The sequence below is a fragment of the Rosa chinensis genome, chromosome 5 (genome assembly GCF_002994745.2).
Source record: "Rosa chinensis cultivar Old Blush chromosome 5, RchiOBHm-V2, whole genome shotgun sequence".
Taxonomy (NCBI): domain Eukaryota; kingdom Viridiplantae; phylum Streptophyta; class Magnoliopsida; order Rosales; family Rosaceae; genus Rosa; species Rosa chinensis.
In genome coordinates, this window is record NC_037092.1 from 71,725,611 (window position 1) to 71,749,249 (window position 23,639).

Genomic DNA, 23,639 nt, shown 5'->3' on the forward strand with positions numbered 1-23,639 from the left:
TCTGTGCATTCATTCCTTGTATAAATATCAAGGCTGCAATTATTTCCATGTACTTGTGTTTTTATGCACTCCAAAGTCAATATTATTTCCATGTACTTGCAAAAATTAAAAGGAATATTGTAGAATAATGCTAGGAGCATGAATAACATTTCATCTTCATATTCTTGATTGTTTCTTTCTTGGTAAAAAAAGAGAGTAATTAGTATTATAGATATAGATATAGGATTAATGACCACCACATGTCCATTAAATCACTAAATCATTCACAATCTTATTATCTCCATAAGAACCAAAGTCATGACAAGACCCCATATACTGAGTTCTATATGTGTTGACAGACAAAAAAACAATAGCAGAAAAAGGGAAAAGAAAAAATAGAAACAAAAACGAAGAAACCACCACCAAGAACTTTTAGGAGGAACCAGATAATCAGGAAGCAAAAAGAGTTCAGACAAAAAAATAAAAATAAAAATAAAAAAGGATAGGAAAGAGAATTATTTTTACTAAAACAAGAATGTGAACGTAGTTTCTAATGAAAATGGAATAAAAGAAACTTGTGGTGCAGCAGCCAAAAAGATGCTTTCTCTGCTAATATATCGAACACCCTTCACTTTCATCATGCAACCTCTGAAGAGAGAGCAAAGTCATCATTTCATAACCAAATAGAAATGTAAGAGCATCTTAAACGAGATTCAAAAAATAGATTAAGATATCACATTTTGATGCATAGATGCAAAACCATGAATGAAAAACGAGACTGAACCATTGTTGAAGAGACTACGTAACACAGCTATTGGTTCCAAAGGACCAGATTTTATGAGTCAATCTAATTCAAAACAAATACTTAAAAAAAAAATGTAAATTCAAAAGGAGACCGGTGGAGAATATACCTTGTGTATACTTTACAGTATTTTTTGCATTGTAAATAAAAGAGAAAAGTCCCTGGACATATCCAAAACATAACATAATTCAAATAAAGAAAAAAGATTCATAGGGGAAGAGACCCTGGGCTAAAAATCCCCATGCTGTCTCCCCCCTCAAACCAAAAAATCTTTTCTTTTACTATTAATCTTTTAGACCTGCCATGCAAGTGCACCTGCCATGGCAAAGGCCCGATGACAAAGATCCGTCCAGACCACAACCCCTCAACCCCCAGAGCCTATCGTCCCCATACCTTAATACATCCCCAATCATCAGAAAGTTATAATTAACCCATCAAAGCGGAATAATCAACCAGTAACATTTAACAGAGCAACAGTCGGTGACCACAGCATCCGATCTCGACAGAACAACGCCGGCTGTCGATCATAACCGCCAAGGATTTGAAAAGAGCTCCGTTGCCGTCGCCATAGCGGTTAATTTAAACATCATAATTGGAAAAGAAATCTACCGCTTAACCATAGAATTTCACAATTATACAAAAGATTAATCATGTGACATTATTCAAACAGCACAATCTTAACATCAGCAGGGTATACACTATTTCTTATAATGAGATCCACAAATGAAGCAGGAGGATACCTTATGTGTTTGAATCTGGTTACACGATTCTTGAATTGAATCTTCCATTTGCCCCAACTGATCTACATTGTTGATCTTATCAGGGTTCGTCCAATAGCTGCAAAATTCAAGATTTGCATAACATTAGTACGGGATCATTAGCGTTCTACAACAACATAAGTGAATAAAACCAAAAAACACAACTCAGACCCCAATTTTCTAGCATTCACCTTAATCTCTTCTTTATTTCGGAAAGTTGGGTTTGAAATAACCTAGGTTGGTTACTCAAGTCCTGTGCAGAGAGATAATTTGAGATAGAGGGAAAAAAAATTGCAACCATAAACAGTTAAGATCAAGATACTTGTCTGGAAAAAAAAAATTAACCTTTACCAATCTATATATTAATGTCTCAGCCTGTTATATATTAACCTTTACCAATCTAACAATCCCCATTTTAATGGAAAGGAATACATATCTGATTGGCAAGAAGAATCTAACATTCAAGACGTCAAACAGATATAAATTCCTTATCTAACACATCCAGCACTAAATTGAGTAAATCATGAATCAAAAAGTCAAACTGTATTCACACCAAATAAGCTTACCTTATACAATGAACCAAAATCCTTTGAACTATGGAGGGGATCGGAGGCGTCTAGGGACAAAGTGCAGCTTTTAGAAGTCAAAATCCTTTGAACTAAATTCCATTCAAATATCGCAATCTTTATGCTTCTGTTTAATGTATTCCTCAATCATTCTTAACAGAAAATCATCGTCACAGATTTATAAGATATTACAAATGCTAGCCTAAATGTATCCACCAAAGATGCAACCCAAATGTGAATATTATCAGTTATCAAACAATGGCAATTATCAAATGCACAATAGTAAAACACAGAAAAAGTTCAGAGAAAACTCACATTACCCACCGGAGCACCCCCATTTTGGGTGGTAGTGAAGCCCTCATCATTCTCCAATTCTTCTTTCTTAACCTTAACCTCACTGTGAACCACATTCTCTTTAGTGCTCCTTTCCAATTCTCCAGCATAATTCTCATCCTCTTCTTCCTTTACTCGCCATTCATCAAATCGCTTCCTCTCTTTCCTCTTTATCCAAACCCCTAGATCTCTTTAAATCTTCAGACTCATCCACACCGCCACCTCTATCCTCACTCCTCTCCCTCCTCAGACCTCTCCCATGATGCCTGGACCTCCCTCTACTCCCTTCCCTCTCGTACGACCACTCGCGGTGGTCGTGCGACTCTTCCCGGTCGTCCCGCGGCTCCTGCGACCTGTCACGGCGAGATCTATGGTCGTGGGAGCGCTCGGGCTTCGAATCGCGGTCAGATCGAGCGCGGTGTTGGCGGTGGTGGTCATCGGAAGCGTCGCGGCTGTTGTGATGCTTGTGATGCTAGCTGTCTCGGTCTCCGTCTCGTCAGTCGCGACGACATTGCTAAGAGAATGAGAGGGTTTCAGCCTCTGCGGAAGAGTATATGAAAACAAAAATTAAACCTCTGGCATCTTATCCACATAAATAACGATTATGAATCGACCATCTAGCATGCCATCTTATTCCGATCTGGATATAGGAGAAAGCCACCGTCAAATTATGATCTGCATAGAGCATATAGATCAAATGGCTATAGACAGATCGAGAAGAAGAGAGAATTACCCATCTGTGGTGAGATTTGTTTTGGTCAGAGCTAAGGAATCAGAGCTCCAATTTGTTTGACGAGGAAGAGATGCACAGTGAGAGAGAGAGAGAGAGAGAGAGAGAGGTCAACTGGAAAATGGAGGCCAAAGTGCGAATTATTGTGAAAAAAAAAAAAGTGGGAAGTTTAACAAACTATTGCTCTGGTCGAAAATGATCACCGGTTAATTATTGACCAAGAAAATAATGCACAACTATCCTTGGATGTAAATCTAATGGTAGAGAGAATTATTATTAAGTTGAGGTGTTTTGTTTTTCACCCTTGATGTAAATTTAAGGGTTATTGAGCATAAATTCTTTGATCAGCAACTGACCAGATGAACACTACTGCTGCTCTTGTTTTTTTAAGTCGTCCTCGTTGGGTTATTAGAACACATTGGAAAAAAAGTGTCCTTGTATGGTGTCCTTGTAGCTCATAATTCTAGAGTCAAGTTTAGCTGCATGCTCTTTTTGAATTGAGAAAAGGAGGGGACTAACCTGGAAGGTCACAAGCCCACAACTGACCTTGGCCTAATATTACAAAATGGAAGAAATTCAACAGCTGTGTGAATAGTCTGATTATATATATAGGGAGATTAACATGAGCAGGGACCGCTATCAACATCAGTAATTTTCAACGATTGGCACAAAATTGGAATAGTTTATTACTCTGGCCGGTGTCCACATCTATGCAACTATTAGAAGGCGGCTTTTGACTATTCGAAGTTCAAGACCTTCCCAGAATAAACGTTGCTATGAAAATAGCTCTCCACCTTCGATTTTGGATAAGACTACTTTTCGCTGTGAAAATATATATAAGTATACCTCCTGTTCCATTGATCGTATTGATTTTCCTCAAGTGAAAGGAACCCTACAATAATTCATATTCCTGTGTCCACAACCCATTTCTTCTTCCCAATTGGTTCCACTTCTTATTTGGTAAGTGAATTATATAATATTCACTTCACCTTTTCTTTTCCACAGCTTCTTGGTCATCAGTTCCAAAATTTCGTACAGTACTTGGGTTTCTTGAAACTCAAGAATCTGAGAAGGTCTTCTTAGATAGGTTCTTTGACTTCTTTCCATGGATACCTTCTTTGATAGAGTTTCTGGTCCTACGGAAAGATTCAAATTTGGCCATGCCTCAACTTCAGTCACTTCCAATCCAAATCTTGACAACAGGTTTCAAATAAATCAAGAATCCACCGATACACTTTTCCATCCCAGTGATTCAGCTACGTCTTTGAGCCCGGATTCCGAGGAAGAAACTTTTGATATAAATTACTTCAATAATCCGATGCTCAAGTACATAAGTGATATTCTTCTGGATGAAGAACTGGAAGGAAAGAACTGCATGTTGCAGGACAGTTTGTCTCTCCAAGCTGCTGAAAAATCTTTCTACGATGTCCTTAATCCGAAGGATCCTCCTCCACCCAACCAACTCCCTCTGCCTGTGTACCAAAACTTTGAGCACTCGGATGATGATTCCACTCATATGTTGCACCAATCTTCTCTTGTTGAGTCTTTTTCAGATACTCTTTTGGTTTCAGATTCTCATTTCAAGAAGCAAAGTCTTGGGAATTTCGAACAGGCTGGGGAGGCAAACAAGTTCCTTACAAATGGGAATTTTGGTTTCATTAATGAGGAGAGGTACCAAACAAATGGACTAAAGGGAAAGAAGAATCATCAAAGAGATGATGAAAATTATCCAGAAGAAGGGAGAAACAGCAAGCAGTCGGTTGTTTCTGCCGATGACTCTGAGCCTCAAGAAATGTTTGATAAGGTGCTACTCTGTCAAGGTGATCATCATCAGGAGTGGGAGTCTTGTACTCCTCATTGCTCTATGAAAAGGGAGGGAACAGAGCAGTTGCAGCATAACAAGCAGTCAAAAGGATCTAATACAAATCGTTCAAAGCGACAAAATAAAGATGAGGAAGCAGTAGATTTGACCACCATGCTAAATCAATGTGCACAAGCCGTGGCAAGCTATGAACAAGGAACGGCGAGTGAACTACTCAAGAAGATAAGGCAGCACTCCTCCCCCCATGGACATGCAACTCAGAGATTAGCTCACTACTTTGCTAATGGCCTAGAGGCGCGGCTTACTGGTGTCGGAACCCCATCATTTTCACCTCTCTTTAGTAGGCAGACATCAGCTGCTGAAATCCTACAAGCGTACGAGGTATTTACTACTTCAACCCCTTTCAAGACGATATCACAATTCCTTGCCAACAGAACAATCATGAAGCTAGCAAGAAATGAAACAAGGCTTCACATTATTGATTTTGGTATTTCTTATGGTTTCCAATGGCCTTGCCTTATCCAACATCTCTCCAATAGACCTAACGGACCACCTAAGTTGCATATCACAGCAATTGAGCTTCCACAACCTGGTTTTCGACCTACAGAAAGGGTTGAAGAGACCGGACATCGCCTAGCAAGGTATTGTGCAAAGTTCAGTGTGCCGTTTGAGTACAATGTCATTGCTCAAAAATGGGAAACTATTCAATGTGAGGATCTTAAACTTGACAAAAAGGAGCTGGTAGTGGTTAATTGTTTGCACCGGTTAAAGCACATACATGATGAGACGGTGATGGAGAACTCTCCGAGAGATGCCGTCCTGAAGTTGATCAAGAATATAAACCCCAACCTTTTCATTCATGGGATTAGCAATGGGACACACAATACACCCTTCTTTGCTACACGGTTTAGAGAGGCACTCTTGCACTACTATGCAGTGTTTGATATGTTTGAAGCAACCATTCCTCGTGAAGAGAATCGTCGGATGATGTTGGAGAAAGACTTCCATGGTAGAGACATAATGAATATCATAGCATGCGAGGGAGTGGAAAGAGTTGAAAGGCCTGAGACTTACAAGAAGTGGCAGATCAGGAATGTGAGGGCTGGGTTGAAGCAGCTTCCACTGGACCGGGAACTATTGAAGAAAGCGAAGAAATTGTCGGAGCTAATGGGTTATCATAACGATTTTAGACTTGATGAAGATGGGCATTGGATGCTGCATGGATGGAAAGGAAGGATCATCACGGCTCTTTCATTTTGGAAACCTGCCTAGGTCCTAGGACCTTAAGTTTCCCAATGTTATGCTAAACTACTGCGTCATGTTGTCCTAGAAGAAAGTTTTTAAGCATTTTGTGTATAAGTCTTACTAGCGATTTTATTTTTAATGTTTCTTGCAAATTGACATGATATGAATCCCATCACATTTGCAGAAAGAATTGTTTGAGCCCAAAACTATTTTGGCAAGATCCCTTGTGGGGGTTTAGCGTGGTGGGCGGATGCCTGCGGCCCAAAATTAAGTCTAGCTACTTGGGTTTGGGTTATCGCTCCACCCATTCTGAGATCCATGAGGAAAGCGAGCCCTTATAGAAGTCATGTAGCAGAGACCAATTTGGAATCTTCAATCAATAATCTTTCTCTGTCAAGGAACAGTCGAAACCCTAAGGTATAACTACCAGGTTTCAAGGACACAACAAGACACAACTCTTCAATCAATCAATCTCAATGATTATCAAAGTCTCTCAGGAGCAAATCTACCTTCAACCTAATTGAAAACCAGCAAAGCAAGGGTAACGTCCTCCAACCCAGTGAAGCTAAAGTCATGCTTTAGCAAAACCCGTGCTTTCTCCTACTTCCCGGTGATTGCTTTGCTTAGTCTACAATACTTAGTATCGACTTGGTGATGCAAGAGATCACACCACAAGCCCTTATCTGTAAGGTAAGAAGTCATTTTCCGAAAGGCATAGAAAAGAACCCGGTGATGAGGCTGGTGCTCTCCTCGTCCACAGCGTTTGAGAAAAAGTCAGGTCCAGGGACACCCCGACGTCTGCACCCCACGGACCACGGTGCTGGCATGCCTGCGCACTCAAAAGAGACTGTTTGCACACCAGACTGGTTTTTGGAGCCAAACAAGAATAACAAATAGCAACAGGAATGCTGCCTTTGAATGAAAAGCTATATAAGATTTACAAATCTTCTCTAACATTCTGCGTTCCTCATCTTAGAATCAAACTTGTTTTTACTAGCATTCTGTCGTCGTCATCTTTAGACAACTGGTTACAATTAGCTAGTCTCTTTGTTGTTGACTTTTTTCAACGGTAGTCTTCTAAACAGGAACAAAATTGCATGGTTGTGCTGTCTTGTAAGTTTATAATGATTTCCATCGTTAATAGTTTCTAATATTGATTTCCATCGTTAATCGTTTCTAATATAATGATAACATGAATATAATCCCATGATCCCATAAGATTCCAACAAAGATTAACAAATAGGAAAAGGGATGGACCTGACTCTAACTGAAAGCTATATAAGAGATCTACAAACTAGTACTCCTTGACTACTTTAGGTACAAAATATGAGCAACACTACTTCTTTCCAATATATAAATAAATGGGAAAATCGTCCAAAAAACACTTGAACTTTGCTAGACTATTAACTTTTGTACCTATGTTTTTTCAAATATCAAAATGGTACCTTTAAGCCCGACCCAATTTTCGTACCTAGGAATAGTAAAAATGTTAACCCCCTTAACTTTCAAGGGGTATTTTCATCCTTTCAGTGTTTTTTTTCCTTCCCTTCTATCCTGGTCCTGGTTGAAATCCATATCAGCACCAATCCTCCAAACCCATTAACGACCATGGCGCCCAAAACATCGCCTCCTTCGAAGGTGTTGGCTAGTAGGTTCCAGAGGCTGGGAGGGTTTGACTTGTGGGCCGAGAGGGGAAAAACTGAAACCAACCAGCTACAATCACTATACCACAAAGTTAATCAGACAACTGTCGAACGACTGTTGTCTGAATGAAAAACCTGCTGTTGTCTAGTAGCCTGATGTCTGATTGACCTCGTTCAGACAACTGTCGATAACAGTTGTCTGTTGCTCAGTCACACAACACATATAAGCCAAAATTTGTTGTCTGAATTTACCCAAAATCTAATGCGTGTTAACTTAGACAACTGCTTGTTATTTTGGTGTTGAGTGAAATGAACCTCAGACTACAGATACTTTTTTCCCTGTTGTCTGAAATATATTTAAGATAACAGTTTGAGAGATGTAAGTGTTGTCTGAATGCGTATGAGATAACAATGTGCCGGAAGAATCTGTTGTCTGAAATGAACCTCAGACTACAGATACTTTTTTCTCCTGTTGTCTGAAATTTATTTAAGATAACAGTTTTCGAGATGCATGTGTTGTCTGAATGCGTATGAGATAACAATGTGCCGGAAGAATCTGTTGTCTGAAATGAACCTCAGACTACAGATACTTTTTTCCCCTGTTGTCTGAAATTTATTTAAGATAACAGTTTGCGAGATGTAAGTGTTGTCTGAATGCGTATGAGATAACAATGTGCCGGAAGAATCTGTTGTCTGAAATGAACCTCAGACTACAGATACTTTTTTCCCCTGTTGTCTGAAATTTATTTAAGATAACAGTTTGCGAGATGTAAGTGTTGTCTGAATGCATATGAGATAACAATGTGCCGGAAGCATCTGTTGTGTTGAATGAACCTCAGACATCAGTGATAGTGTGGTCATGTCGTTGCAAGGAATTGCACACAATGTGTCCTTTAGTAAAACTGTTGTGTGAATGTTCCTCAGACAATAGATATTATGTGTGTAAATTTATGTGTTGTCTGATGATACTGTACTACCATAATTAATAGCCTTATATATGTTGTTTGAATTGAATAAGCACTACGGGTACTGATTCTGGAAATAGGCAAATATGAAACAAAAATTGGTTCAAATGTCATTTACTATAGCACATCATTGTCATACATTGCCAAAACACACCGAAACTAGAAATAGAGTACCCAATTGTTAAAGTATTTCTTACATATTCAAAGTACTAGCTACTGATCCTGTCCAACCAAAACATAACCACAAACTTTGAACTAGGTCTCCAAGAAGTACCAACACAAATCTTACATATATGTTTTAACCACAAACTTTGCCCACTCAGTTCTGACCACATCGATATCCTCCTGGAAATATGCTGCTTTACTTATTCTCTCCCACTGAAACAAAATGGTTTGTACTTAGTAGTTGACATAATTCCTAAAAAGAATCTATAGAACTCAATTGTGCAACAACAATGAATCTATGCAACATATATATATATATATATATATATATATATATATATATATAACTCAATTGTGCAAAATCACAGTAACCCATATTTCACAGTAATCACAGTAACCCATAATTCCTAAAAAGAATCTATAGAACTCAATTGTGCAAAAGAGTCTATAATCACAGTAACCCATAATTCCTAAAAAGAATCTATAGAACTCAATTGTGCAAAATCACAGTAACCCATATTTCAATAACCATAATCCAAGCGACCTCAACTAGTTTTGCTTACCTTGCTGAAAAAGTCCAAGTTTTTATCCTCCACTATTTCCTTCATGTATCTCATTATAAAATATCCACAATCCTTGTCGGTCTTTTGCTCCGGAATACCCTAAAAATATTATATTAAATACCAACTATGCAAAAAAAAATCTAGAATAGTCAACTTCTTAGAACTAAAATGATAAAAACTGTTTCATAAATTGTACCGCACAGTTTTTCCAGGTAGTTGCTTTTCTGCCTTGCCTTTTGACTTGTGCATTATATATTTTGATGCCGCTTAATATTAACAGAAAATTTTTGTTAATTCACAGAATATACACAACTACAAACATCAGTTTAAATTACGAGAATTACTAAAAAAACATTCACTTACTTGTCAACAATGCTCTTCCACTCTCCCGTAATTAGTCTCCTCTTTAATGGGTCCATGAAGTAGACTGTGTTTTCTTCAGAGTTTATTACAGTCAGCATCCAGTGACAACTTCAAAGCAAAAAAACCAAGTAAAAGTCACATTTGAAGACGAGAGAGACGACAAATCACAATATTCAGCAGCATATCAGTTTCATAATGCATGTATACAATATTTGAAGAGTGCATACCCTGAGTTATATGGCAACAAAATAATCTGGCCACGCTTTGCCTTTTTCAGCCTATCGGCTATTGCACGGGAACGCTCAATTGGATTGCCACACCCAATGGCACCAGTTTTTGTACTGTCCATAAATCCAACCATGTCCACCATCTTTGACTTCCTCAACACACCATAAAGATGGCTACAAATCAAAGAATGCAACATGAAACCACAATTTTTAAGACACGTATATTCTTAAATTCCAACTAAAGCTACTAGATTACCTCATATAGATGCTGATGCAGCTGCCCGATACTTCCTTCATGGTGGCAAAGTTATTAACATCGTTTTTATTCACACATGTTTTGAACGAATGTCCAAAATCTTTTCATCAAAATTGCAGATAATTGTCTTCCCATTTGTGAGTGTTTCTTTGGCCCATATGCATACCGCTTTAAGGGAGGGAGGGAGGGTTGTTGGCAATGATGCCATGTCTATATCTTCTTCATGATACTCATCTTCTTCTACTCTTTTTCTCTTTCTCATTCCTCTACTCTTTGCTGCCATTTTCTTATGTAACAAAAAAATGGAACAAATCATTAGGGACAAGTCATTTGCAAAGATTTACTTTAAGATACATTTAAATCAAGTTATAAGTAGTATTTGTTACCTGAAACTCTACTGGAAAAACAATAAGGTTTTTAGGCCAAGCCACATAAGTCCCAATAGCATCACGAACCGTCATTATTTCGTTTTCGATTGGAAATGGAAACTTGGCTTCATCCACTAGAGAGCGTACAATCGATACACGCATGTTTCCCTCGCCCAATGGAACACCATGGATAAGCTGGCTGTTGTTTTCATTATTGACTTCTATAACTGTTGCAATAGCTACAACGTTATCGGTTGAACCTAAAGCTAAATGGCACTCTTTCCCAATTGTCTGTGCCTACAAAATGAAAAAGTACATTTAATGAGACACTAAATAAAATAATTGAATGTATAACCTGGCAGCATAACACATCAGCAAACTTAACAATATAATAAATTTTCAATTACCTGAAATTCACCCTCCTGGATTTCCAGATCAACAACCACGAGACCAATTGGCTGACCCTTCTCAATAGCATTCAAATTCACACCATCAATGGGATTCACAACTTCCACAGGCTCCTCAACATGAGGTTCTAAATCCAAAGACTTTCTAACAATGGAGGGAATCTGTTTTTCAATTGCGTTGGCAGCCTTCTCATGCATATTTGAACTTCCTTGTCCAGAACCAACTTCCCTATCAATGGTGGAATCTTTGGGGGATTCAGTTACCATAGGATTCATCAACACCCTTGCTTCTAACGTCTTCAACCTCTCCTCCCAAATTGCTCGTTCTTTTGCTAGTATCTTCTCCCTTTCTTGTTCCATTATTTTCTAAACACTTAACCTAAGACTCTGTTCAACACTTTGCTTTCGGCGTTTTGGGAGGTTAAAGTATGCAGCTTGCCTCACATTTGCCCCTACACCTCTAATTATTCCAGTATGCTCAGGATTTCCTAATGCTAAAGTTAACACATCATCTGAACCAGAAGTGCTTAACTCTCCCTCAGCCTCTTTTTTCTTCAAATCAGCCTACAAAATATAAATGATGAGGTTTAGATATAAGCAGGCACTGATGTGGTAAACATTACATTTGCAATGCCTTTTCACAAACCAAATAGAAACTTACAATTTCTTTGGCCTTCTCCTCTACTAAAGGATCTTTAAATCCTCCATTCTTATCTTGACGTGCTTTGATCCACATGGTTGCACGATCAAGTTCAGCTTCATCCATAGTTGCAGACTACATAAATTGATTAAGTCAATATCTATACCATTGTACATAGACATTAATGAATCAATAAACACAAACAATGAAACCAAAAATTGATTACTGACCAGTTCTTCCTCCAATCCAGCGTACCCTTTACGTGACAGCCGATGAGGATACTTACTTAAGGCTCGTTTTCTTTTTGTTTCTCATGGAGTTCCTATATATCAATGTCCAGTCAATGCTATCTTAACTTGTAAACACTAAATGCAAAACAAAAATATTAGGTTATAATAGTTCTGAGTTAACTTACTAGAAATGAGTCAGATAACCTATCTTGTACAAAAATCTCCCAGTCATCTTGATTAATGAAAAGATAGTCCTCTGGTCGAGATTCGATAATTTCAAGGTTATCTCTATGTGGGAGAATGTAGCGGGTGGTCAAATGACTCTTGAACTCTCTCCATTTTGCTCCTGCTGAGATTAAGACCATTCTTTTGTGTTCTGGACGCAACAAAAATGACAACTGCATACAAGAAAATAGCAGAAAGCACACATCAGGAAGTACTTTAACAAATAAGCATATAGTTAACACATAATAGATACCAATAGAACCACACACAAAAAAAAAAAAGTGCAGTTCTCATACCTTTATGTCTTCCCAGATTTTATTTTTTTGTTCCACTAAAACATCCTTCCATGTAGGTATCGAGATTGGAACCTTCTTGCGAGCTAACACCCCAATATATGACTGCATTTCTTTACCAGCTTTCCCTATGGGTTGTCCTTTCTGGTTGAACTGAACTGTCATCCTCTTTCCAATTATTTTTCGTCTCACTATACGAGACATTGTCACACACCCTCGTTTAAGCAACTTCAGTCCTTCCCTTTTCATAGCTCTTTTACCCTTCAATCTCTTTTGTCGTTTCAATGACAACTTTGATGCAGCTTGTACTGAAGTTCCCCTTGATGTTGCTCCATTGGATCGCTTGGTATTGCTAGACCTTGTCCCTCTCAGCTGAATTTCCCTCATTCTTTTGGCCATTGCTACTGCTTGAGATGAAGGTCTTCACGTAGAAGGTGCCATTATCTGGAAGCACAAAACCATATACAATCAGCTCTTTTCATTTATAATATTTAAATGCTGCGATAGCCTACAAAACATAAAACCAAATACAATCGAAGTTCATAACATTTAAGTGATGCGATAAGTAAATGGGAATTCAACCATTAAGCATTATAAGTATTCATCAAAAACAGATCAATACATGTCAAAAGTGCATCAAAATTAATGCCTATACTATAAAAACATATCGAAGAATCCTAAGCAACCTCTAACTTAAACAGATAACTTTGATAGCAATCATTTATCAACCCATATCCCTTCGTTCCCTTCTCGCATGTAGTGGTTCTCATCATCATCAACTATATTGTCATATGACTCAATTGCTGGCATTGTTGCTATAAAGGGCTGCTACTCAAATTCCAAATTTTCAAGCTCTTCTGCTTCATCACTATCATTTGCATAATCTCTATCAGGACATGTTATAACTACTGACCAATCATCATCAAGAGGATCAGCTACATACCATACTTGTTTCACATCCTTACCTAAAACAAAAGGATCACTCACATGACCTATCCTATTCAAGTTTACCAACGTAAACCCAAACTCATCTACTTTAATGCCTTTGGCGTTTTCAACCCAATCGCACTTGAACACAGGAATTCTAAACCTTTGATAGTCCATCTCCCAAATTGTTGTAATCACTCCATAAAATTGCATATCATCCAATTTTGGGTTTTTGTCCTTTGCACTAGCTACTTGTAAAGCACAGGCATGTAGGCTAACACCGCTGTTTTGCACTTTTCTTACATCGTTGCGTTCTTTGGTATTGAAATGAACCCCGTTAACCATGTAACTACAAAAAGTAGGTACATCTGGATTTGGTCCATCTGCAATCCACCTTAAAGTTTCAGAGATATCATTATTAGGATTGCTGAATTCTTCAAGAACCTGCGTAAACATATAAAATATATTACTGCACAGCCACTTATTAAAAAAAAAAAACTAATGAAGATTACTGAAACTAAATCGATAGTTTTGTTATTTACCTTCTCCTTAATCCACTTAGCAAAAGTTTTATTTTGCTTATTAGTCAACCAGTTCTGATTATCTTTGAATTTAGGATAGGTAAGCTCCAAAATCTCCATATGCTTACTGTAAAAAAGATATATATGTGATTAGTACCAACATTAATAAACTAAACAGACATGCAGAAGTGTAAATAAAACCTAAAAAATGTAACAAAAACTTACATGAAGTATGGTCTTGCCTCCTCTGTATTCTGTAATACACAAAGATGTGCTAGTTCCAACTCCCTTCCATAAATGGACACAACAGTAGCACCAGATAACGGTTTGGTGCAGCTTTCATCAAAAATGCCTATTGATGGGATGCCAACTGTATTTTCACCAGAAAGTATACGATCTGAGCAAAATTCCACTGCTTCTTCAACAACATATGACTCAGCAATGCAACCCTCTGGATGGTTTCGATTTCTAACATACCCTTTGAGGGTTTTCATGTACCTTTCAAAAGGGTACATCCACCTAAAGAAAACTGGTCCACAAAGCTCAACTTCTCTAACAAGATGGACTGTGAGATGAATCATGATATCAAAGAAGGATGGTGGAAAATACTTCTCAAGCTCACAAACTGTCAAAACTAGATCTTCTTGCATTTTTTTCAGCTTCCTAACATCTATCACTTTGCTGCATATTGCCTTAAAAAAGAGACAAAACCGAATGATTGCAAACCGGACTGGTTTCTCCAAACTTAAACGTATAGCAATCGGTAGTAGCTGTTGCATCACCATATGACAATCATGTGATTTGAGACCAACCAGCCTTAAGTCATCTAAGGAAACAAGGTTCCTTATATTTGAGGAAATGCCGTAAGGACCCTTCATATTGAAAAAAGACATGCACATTGCTCTCTTCTCTTCTAGCAGCAGATTCCAACTTGCCAAAGGCAACTTGTCTTTCTTTTGCCCTGGTGTTGGTCCCAAACCAGTCCTTATGCCCATTTCCACCAGATCCAACCTAGCAGCGACTCCATCTTTCGTTTTTCCAGGAATATTGAATAATGTACCAATAATACTATCGCATACATTCTTCTCAATGTGCATGACATCGAGATTATGTCGAACCGGAAGAAATTTCCAATACTCAAGTTCGAAGAATATGGACTTCTTCTTCCAACAAGGTCTGGTTTGGTCTTCCAAACCCTTATATATTGGAAGAGGATTCTTTTTACTGAATGACCAGGTCATGCCCTCAACCCTTTTTAATACCTCTTCTCCACTTAAGGGTTCAGGGGCAGTTTCAAACTCCGGTAAGTTATTGAACTCTTTGGTCAGCCTTCGGTAAGGATGATGGCGTGGTAACCATCTCCGGTGACCAATATGGCTCATTTTCTGTCCATGAGATAGCCGATGTGGTTTTGTGTTCTCACAACATACAAGATAGCCATTGTACCCCTTAGTAACACTACCCGATAAGTTCCCATAAGCGGGAAAGTCGTTAATCGTCCAAAACAAAACAGCTCTCAGTTTAAAGTATTCTCCTCTAAATGCATCATACACTTCATCTATCCCATCCCACAAAGCTTTTAAATAGTCAATCAAGGGCTGCATGTATACATCAATGTCATTTCTGGGTTGCTTAGGTCCAGAAATCAATAAAGTCAGCATCATGAACTTCCTTTTCATGCATAGCCATGGAGGGAGGTTATACGTAACTAGTATAACTGGCCAGCATGAATATCTACTACTCAAAGAGCTGTGGGGATTAAAACCATCAGATGAAAGTGCAAGTCTAAGGTTCCTAGGGTCATTACCAAATTCTGGCCATTTTTGGTCCACTAACTTCCAAGTAGGGGCATCTGCAGGATGACGCATAAACTCATCCTTCCTCCTTTCATTCGCATGCCAAGTTAGGTTATGGGAAGTTTTTGTCGATTGAAACATGCGTTTGAAACGTGGGATTGGGGGAAAGTACCACAACACCTTCCCGGGTACCCCTTGCTTCTCGATATTATCTTTGCCTAATTTCCACCTAGACTCCCCACATGTAGGACAACTACTCGCATCAGCATGCTGTCCTCTGTACAAAATACAGTCATTAGGACATGCATGGATCTTTTTATAGTCCATTCCTAATGTAGCCAAAGTCTTCTTAGCCTCATAATGCGAACCAGGTATCTCATTACCCTCAGGGAGAAATATTCCGATCATGATCAACATGTCAGAATAGCACACATCGGACATTCCATGTTTTGCTTTAAGGTTATAAGTCTGTATAAGTGCATTTAACTTTGTGTGCTTGGTACAACCGGGATACAAAGCTTTATCTCCATCCTCAACTAACCTCATGAAGTCATTCGATTCTACAGAATACTGCTCATCCTCACCATTTTCAAAAAACTCTTCATCTTCACTAGCCCCTTTTTCTTCCTGATCTCCCAACCCTATATTATCTGCTGCATCTCCATCTTCTACCATATCTACAGTAGCTTCAGATTCCCCTTCATTAGCATTCAATGTTGCCCTAGATGGTTCCCCATGCCATACTCAATCTTTGTAACTCTCATCTACACCATTAAAATATAGATGATCTTTTATGACCCTGGCTGAGAACATCCCATCTATGCTCCCACATTTCGAACAGGGACAGCAGATATTATTTACATCACTAGCATTCTCTACAGCAAACCTAAGGAATTCCTCAACACCTAACTCATATGTGCGTGATCTTCTATCAGCATGCATCCAAGACTTATCCATTCTAAAAACAAAACACATTCAAATTCAAAGAACTTGGAAAAGCATTCCCCTCTATATCAACACAATGCAGCTACTTTAAAAGAAGAAAGCCAATTCAAATCAGATGTTTTCGACTTATAAGTATGTTTTCCATATTGCAGAATAACATAAAGAACCTGCATTACCAGAATATGGCCATATTCTGTTTTATTGTCCAAATGTAAACCATTTATAAAATTAACATCTCTAAGCTTTAATGCAAGGCATATATACATCGATCCCATAACTCAAAAGCACAACCAGCAAACCAGAAGGCATATATACATCAAATAACTCACAACCACAAGCAGCAAACTACAAGGCATGAGTCCTATCTATAAGGTCATGTTCAGAGAAGAAATTAAGAGACATACCTTAAGGATAGCAAGCTTAACTCAGCCCAGCGATACCAGCTAACCTTCTTCAACCCTCAGATCTTTAGATACCAACCAACCTTCCCTATCAAGAGCAATAGATGAACTATTAAAAACAACTCTAGGCAAGGCGGAAATTATAAATCAACATGCATGCTATCACCCAATGCCTATACCATATACCTTTAGTAGCTATATAAACACCAATATTAATAAAAACCAAAGGAGAGCTTTAAATGTAGGTATTCTATTACAATAAATTCAATGTTAACAAAAACACATACATCTAGTTAACCTGTAACAAAACTTAAAGATAAAAACTTGATTCCCACACTAGAGACCATCCAATGCCACAATTGTTGAGAGTTCGAAAGCCCATGCTTATTTATTGAAATTACAATTCAGCTAATGATCACAAATTTTGAATAAATGCACTGCCCGATGGTATGAGATATAAACACATTAGATCTTGGAGTAATAATTCCTGGAGAAAAAAATTAAGCTAACAAGTTTTACACCAATAAAAATTATATGAACTAGCAACAAGGCTGCAATGCTAAAAATAAAACCAATAAACCACCATGCAACAATAAAATGTTTACTGCAAAATTACATAGGTATCTGCTTCTTCTTTTTTTACCAAAATTACATTCATTCGTCTACTGCAACAACTCTGGACAATGAAATTTTCAGCAAATGAATGGATCGATTTGAAACAAAACCGTGACATCTATTGATCATTCACGATTAATGTTTGCACGGAAAATAACATTCTTAATTTATACTCTCCTATAAATTGTGAAATCATATATGTTTGTATATATAGAACTCCATTATATATACACGTAAAATATGATAATAAAGAAATAGATTGGTCAACTTTTCATAACTAATAAGCAAGTTGGCCTACCCTTAATGCTCTCCTCATCTTACTTTGTCTTATGCTTGATATTCAATTAGCGTGGCATGGAAGCTTCAGTTAGCTTTATCAGTTCAGTATTGAAATTTTCAACATCTGAAATATTCTCCTCAGTTCAAGATGATGGATTGATGGATATCCTGTCCTCATCTTGAATATTAATTGCTGATTTGATCATGAAATATACATATTCAATAAGTTAATTGCAATATCATTCAGCTTTATCAATTAAATAATTGTCTGAGTTATTTGGTAATGTTATGGAACAAGATGAGGGTCAAGTTTGCCAGAAAAGGAAGAAGATAAAAGTAAAGAAGTGACGCGCGCACAATTATAAAAAATAATAATAAAAAAAATAATGATTGGAAATCGGTAATTTTCGCTCTATGAGATTGTTCACACCCAGACTTCAAAGTTCAAACATAGTACACAGTAAAGACTGCCATAGACAACAAATCAACATCTATAACAAATCAACATCTATACAAATCAACAAATCAACAAATCAACATCCAGATTTCAATATGAAAAGCATGATTCTTACAACAACAAAAAGAGACGGAGTTTGATCACCTTTGAGCCCCCTCAAGTCAAAAAGCTCAGCAGCTCCAGAAAGACCCCATGCAGAAGAGTTGGAATTAGAGAGAACCCATCAAAGTTTTAGAGCAACAGTGGCGACAAAAGGTGAGGAAGAATCAAAAGGGTCTTGAATTGGAACGGAGAGAAATAGAAAGGTCTTTAAGAACAAATTGAGTTATGAAACCCAGAAGATTTAAACCAAGAAGAACGAGGGTGAGTCTCGGTCGACGGAGACAGCCCACTGAGAGTGTATCGAGTGTGAGTGAGAGCGAGAGTGAGTGAGATAGAGGCTTGACGAGGGTGAAAGGGTGAACTGGATTGAGGGTGAGGGGGATTGATAGTGAGTCAGAGTAAGGCTGAGAGCAATGGTGAGGGAAAGAAAGGCTGAGAGCGATTTTGGGTGGGAGAATGACCTAATTTTTTAGCTAAGGGAGGGAACACGATTTTGGTGAGTCAGAGAGGCTGAGAGCGATTTTGGGTGGGAGAATGACCTAATTTTTTAGCAAAGGGAGGGAACACGATTTTGGCGATTCCAAAGAGGCCGAGAGCGGTTTGGGTGGGAGTTCTTGGTTTTTTTTTTTTGGAGAGATCTTGGTTTTTTAGCTAAGGGAAGGAAACAAGATTTTGGTTTTGAGTGGAAAAAATAAATGTAAATTAATTGTTTGTTTGTTTTTTCCATTATTCAGACAATAGATGTCCTTATAACTGTTGTCTGAAATATCTCAAATTTAACAAATAACGATGTGTTGGATGAGTAGAGGGTGAAACGACTGGTTTAAAAAATCTGTCGTCTGATTAACTCAGACAACAGCAAAAACTCATGTGTTGTGTGATGACTGTTGTGTGATTAACTTATTCTAGTAGTGAATGAATATGGCACACTTTTTGTGGCGAAGTGTAGGAGAGGAATAAATCAGAAAATCAGAAGAAGAAGAATTGCAGAAACTCCAAAAAGGCTTTAGGCTGGCCATTCCCTATATACAAAGCCTGCAAATTTTACTTGGGAGATTAACCAGGAAGTCTCAAGCTTCAATCTTTCTCAGTATCTCTGATTCACATATTGAATAAGTCAAGTTTTGCTAAAGCTTAATTTCCAAGGATTGTGTATAAAGATTGTTTTTTCTTTATTGGTTGAGAAGGAGGAGGAGATGTGGGCATTTGGGGGTAGGTATTATTGGGGAAGGAAAGAGAGGAGGAGTAATGGAACTGAAGGGATAGTGGTGGTGTTTGCATGGATGTCCAGCGAAGAGAAGCATTTGAACAACTATGTGCAGCTCTACTCCTCTCTAGGATGGAACTCACGTAGATTGAATTGGATGTTCTTCTTTTTCATAGATTGACGGTGGCTTCTTGCCTCTTTTTTTGGGTGGTTGTCTGGTCGACGTCCGAAAACGACTTGGGTTTGGGTCAGAGAAGATTTAATCTCAAGTCGAAGTTCGTCCATCGATAATCTGTTGCAGTTGGGAATCATTGGTTGTTTATGTTGCTTTGCTGAAAATTGAATTTCGATTCTCAGACCCAAAAGAGGTTTGAGATTGAAGACAAGTCAGAATCTCTCAGTTGGAAAGTTCTTGGGGTTGCTCCGAGCTGCAATAAAAAGTCAAAGGTCTTTTTGTACAAAATCCTCCATTAATGGATTTGTGGGACTATGAACAAACTATAGGTTAGAAAAATTTGATTCATTGGATCTTTTAGGAATCAAACATTAGTGTGCCCATTACCTGTTTGAATAAATGCTCCAAAGGTGAAGCTTTAATTACTGGAATCATTTTGAATATGGTGGCTAATAATTTTGTAATTGTTTCAGCTGTGTAGAGGGATGTCTAATCCAACCAAATTACTAGATGTCTTGTTCTGTCACTATCGCTATCGGTCTCATTTACCTGTAAAACAAGCAAAGGTCAGAGGGAAGACTAGGTGTGCCGGCCTTCGACTCTCTGATGCCTAAGTCAGTATCATTATAAGATAAAGATAATGGAAAGAGATAGTAAACAGTCACCTCTTTTGGGTGTTGGAGATGATCCTTATGTAATGGATTTGGGGGAGCATGGTTTCATTTCATTCGGTGTGGGACAATTTGGCTCCTGGTACTGCTCCCGAGGAGTATCGGACCCCTGACTAAGAGTTCCTTTGTTACCCTTTGATAGCTAGATGAGCCTTGTGCTTCCGATACTTGTGCCTGGGAGGTATATATATACCAACAGTAATTGTGTGGACTGGTTTTGGAGTTTTTGCTTTGATAATTGGTTTGCTGATGAAGTTTTTGCTTTGCAATGTTGATGGTAATGCACGCGTGCGCTCCTTCGGCATGAGACCTGATCATTTTGATGGCATGAAATCTAAAGCCCAAACATATTATTCTCTCTAAACCTTAATCCTAAATCTTCCTATATTTAAGCACAACCAAGCATAGCAAATCTCTTGGGGACGCTATTCCCCATGGAGGCCAGGGCCATGGTGAGGGTGAAACGGCGTACTTCATCGGCGTCTTCTTCTTCTTCTAATCACAGTTGCAGAAATTTAGAATACATAAAGCACTGGTTTTGCCCCTCGAAAGTTAATGAGATTAACATTTTTATTGTTCTTAGGTACGAAAATTAGGTCGGGCTTAAATAGTCAGGTACCATTATGATATTTGAAAAAACATAGGTAAGAAAATTAGCAGTCGAGCAAAATTCAGGTGCTGTTTGGACGATTTTCCCTTCCCTAAATAAAAACATATTCCTAAGTCCAATATCACCATTCCAATTCTAAAACAACAATAATCCAAAAATACATATTCAAGTAGCTTCTCGATCACCCACCTTAGAGCAAGTTCACTCGTTAGGTCAATAGGTCAGGGTCATTGGGTCAAGACAATGTTCACTGCCACTGGACATGTGTTTCCACCTGTTCTATTTATTGACCGACCAGTTACTGTTCATTAAATTTTTTTATTAATTTATTTATTGTAAAATTGAAATATATTTCTTTTCTTTTTTTCTATTGTTTGTGTGCTTTTTTATTTTTTATTTTATTTTTATGTTGTTTGTATGCTTATGATTTTTAATTTCAAGTGTGTGCTTTAATAAAGAAAATTTTCAAATACAACTTTTATTTCATAACATTTATGCTTACATAGTTGATAAGCTAGGAATAAGAACAATACAATTATTTATCCCTATGAAAGATAATTTTTGGGTGTGAGAGGTAAAATAAATGGTAGTTATTTATAAGGAAATTTTTAGAATTTTTTACAATTTTTTGTTACCCTTTTGTTACTGTTATATATATATATATATAGACACACACACACACACATACATACATGCGCGCACACACGCACAGAGAGAGATTAATTATAACCCGTTAGATTTCTTCATTAATTGAAATGAAATGTACAAATTAAACGACATGTCTCCGCGTCAGCCATCACGTCGGCCACGGCTGGGCTTGGGCCAGTGTGGCAACCGGTGAGCTTGGGTCATGATCTAGGTTAGGAAAATGACATAATTCTTGACCAGGGTCAGATTAGGTCTCTTTCATGCCAGTCTTTAATCTACCAGTGGAAGCAACTTTTTTACCCATTTCGGTCACCACCTGAGCATGCCTTGTTGGAGGCCAGTCAAGAGGGATGCCGGTGGCGGTGAACTTGCCCTTAGAGCAAGTCCACCCGTTGAGGGTAAATGTCAAGGTCAAAAAGTCACTGGGTCGACTAGTCAAGAAACTGTTCACTGCCACTGGACATGAGTTTCCACCCGTTCTGTTTCTTAACCAGTCAGTTACTGTTCGTTGATTTTTATTTTATTTTTTTATTTTTATTTTTTATAAATTGTAAAATTGAAATAGTTTTTATGTAAATAGATGGTAATAATGGAGATTTATGGATAATTAATGTCAGAATTGTGATTGCTATAGCTTTTCGGAAAGGGAACGATGTTAGGATGAGAACTCGTAGCCTCGCCACAACGTGTGTGGTTTTTTGGGCTTTCAGGATCTTTTTTGGCCTCAAAACTGCAATTTACTATTTTTCTAGTATTTTCGGTAGACAAATTGTGAGCAACCTATAGTTACCGACAATTTTTCTTGAAATGAGTGAAGCAACCATCGACAATTTTTTTGAATCGCTTGAAACAACCACCGACATCTTTGGACCAGATCATTTGTATACTATTCAATCTAACAGTTATGATCAGATTACGTAGAACTAGGAATGGAAACTTGTCCTTATCATCTGATCATGTTTGATGTGAAAATTGTAAATAAATAGAGAAAGAGGCAGCACTCCATTCACACACAATCTGATATTGGCAAATCTCCTTCTTTTTCATATCTCCAGATCCAACACATTTCCTCTCCTTCCCTCATTTCAATGAAGAGATTGTGGGCTAAGTTTTGACAGTCTTGAGATTAAGATTATGAAGAGATGTGTACGACTAATGCCCTTGTGATCGCAGCAATCGCTGAAGCTGAATCTTCTAATCAAACACGACGATGGGGTTCTCGACCGGGGCGTGCACCGAATGAGGAGTGATTTAGGGAATCAAGAGGCAAAAACATGATGGAAGATTACTTTGTTCAGCGTCCAGTTTTCAATGATGAGGAATTCCGGACACGCTACAAGATGAGTCACAATGTTTTCAATCGCATCTCTAGTGACCTTTGTCGCTATGACCGCTACTTTGTCCAGAAATCAGATGCTGTTAAGAAAGTCGGACTACTTCCCGAGCAGAAGCTGACATGTTCCCTAAGAATGCTTGCTTACAGTGCTGGGGAAGACCAATGCGCTGAGTATTGTCGGATGGCGAAATCTACCTCCTTCGAGCTCTTCAATGATTTACAAGATAAATCGTTAATCTGTACTCGGCAGAATACCTCCGGGCTCCTACTCCGGCCGCCTCAGAAGACTGCTCGCCAAAGCTAAGAGAATAGGTTTTCCTGGGATGATTGGAAGCATCGACTGCATGCACTGGCAATGAAAGAATTGCC

General features: G+C 38.1%; 5 protein-coding genes across 21 annotated transcripts; 1 reads left to right on the plus strand and 4 right to left on the minus strand.

Annotated features, from left to right (window-relative positions):
- Nucleotides 1–246: 246 nt before the first annotated feature.
- On the minus strand, nucleotides 247–3,308 carry LOC112202458. 17 transcript variants are annotated; one of them, XM_024343472.2, is made up of 6 exons: nucleotides 3,172–3,308; nucleotides 2,421–2,978; nucleotides 2,106–2,232; nucleotides 1,731–1,792; nucleotides 1,522–1,618; nucleotides 247–627 (listed from the first exon to the last, which is right to left on the minus strand). In XM_024343472.2, the coding sequence occupies exons 2-6, from the start codon at nucleotides 2,555–2,557 to the stop codon at nucleotides 589–591; spliced, it is 462 nt and encodes a 153-aa protein (XP_024199240.1). In that variant the 5' UTR covers nucleotides 2,558–2,978; nucleotides 3,172–3,308; the 3' UTR covers nucleotides 247–588. The 17 variants fall into 17 exon arrangements, 3 of the variants coding, with proteins under 3 accessions (XP_024199240.1, XP_040361571.1, XP_040361570.1); XM_040505637.1 differs by lacking the exon at nucleotides 247–627 and adding an exon at nucleotides 635–1,392; XR_005799348.1 differs by having other exon boundaries at nucleotides 891–1,618; nucleotides 2,106–2,978.
- A 651-nt stretch (nucleotides 3,309–3,959) lies between these two features.
- LOC112202452 (scarecrow-like protein 33) lies at nucleotides 3,960–6,367 on the plus strand. The gene has a single exon (XM_024343464.2). The coding sequence runs from the start codon at nucleotides 4,274–4,276 to the stop codon at nucleotides 6,260–6,262; it is 1,989 nt and encodes a 662-aa protein (XP_024199232.1). The 5' UTR covers nucleotides 3,960–4,273; the 3' UTR covers nucleotides 6,263–6,367.
- Nucleotides 6,368–9,930: 3,563 nt separating this feature from the next.
- Nucleotides 9,931–10,477, minus strand: LOC112163989. Its single transcript, XM_024300238.2, has 3 exons — nucleotides 10,418–10,477; nucleotides 10,162–10,335; nucleotides 9,931–10,042 (listed from the first exon to the last, which is right to left on the minus strand). Exons 1-3 carry the CDS (start codon nucleotides 10,456–10,458, stop codon nucleotides 9,931–9,933), a joined length of 327 nt encoding a protein of 108 aa, XP_024156006.1. The 5' UTR covers nucleotides 10,459–10,477.
- Nucleotides 10,478–11,558: 1,081 nt separating this feature from the next.
- Nucleotides 11,559–11,961, minus strand: LOC121049266. Its single transcript, XM_040505961.1, has 2 exons — nucleotides 11,854–11,961; nucleotides 11,559–11,756 (listed from the first exon to the last, which is right to left on the minus strand). Exons 1-2 carry the CDS (start codon nucleotides 11,956–11,958, stop codon nucleotides 11,559–11,561), a joined length of 303 nt encoding a protein of 100 aa, XP_040361895.1. The 5' UTR covers nucleotides 11,959–11,961.
- Nucleotides 11,962–13,408: 1,447 nt separating this feature from the next.
- Nucleotides 13,409–16,499, minus strand: LOC112163990. Its single transcript, XM_024300239.1, has 3 exons — nucleotides 14,254–16,499; nucleotides 14,050–14,155; nucleotides 13,409–13,951 (listed from the first exon to the last, which is right to left on the minus strand). Exons 1-3 carry the CDS (start codon nucleotides 16,497–16,499, stop codon nucleotides 13,409–13,411), a joined length of 2,895 nt encoding a protein of 964 aa, XP_024156007.1.
- Nucleotides 16,500–23,639: the final 7,140 nt, after the last annotated feature.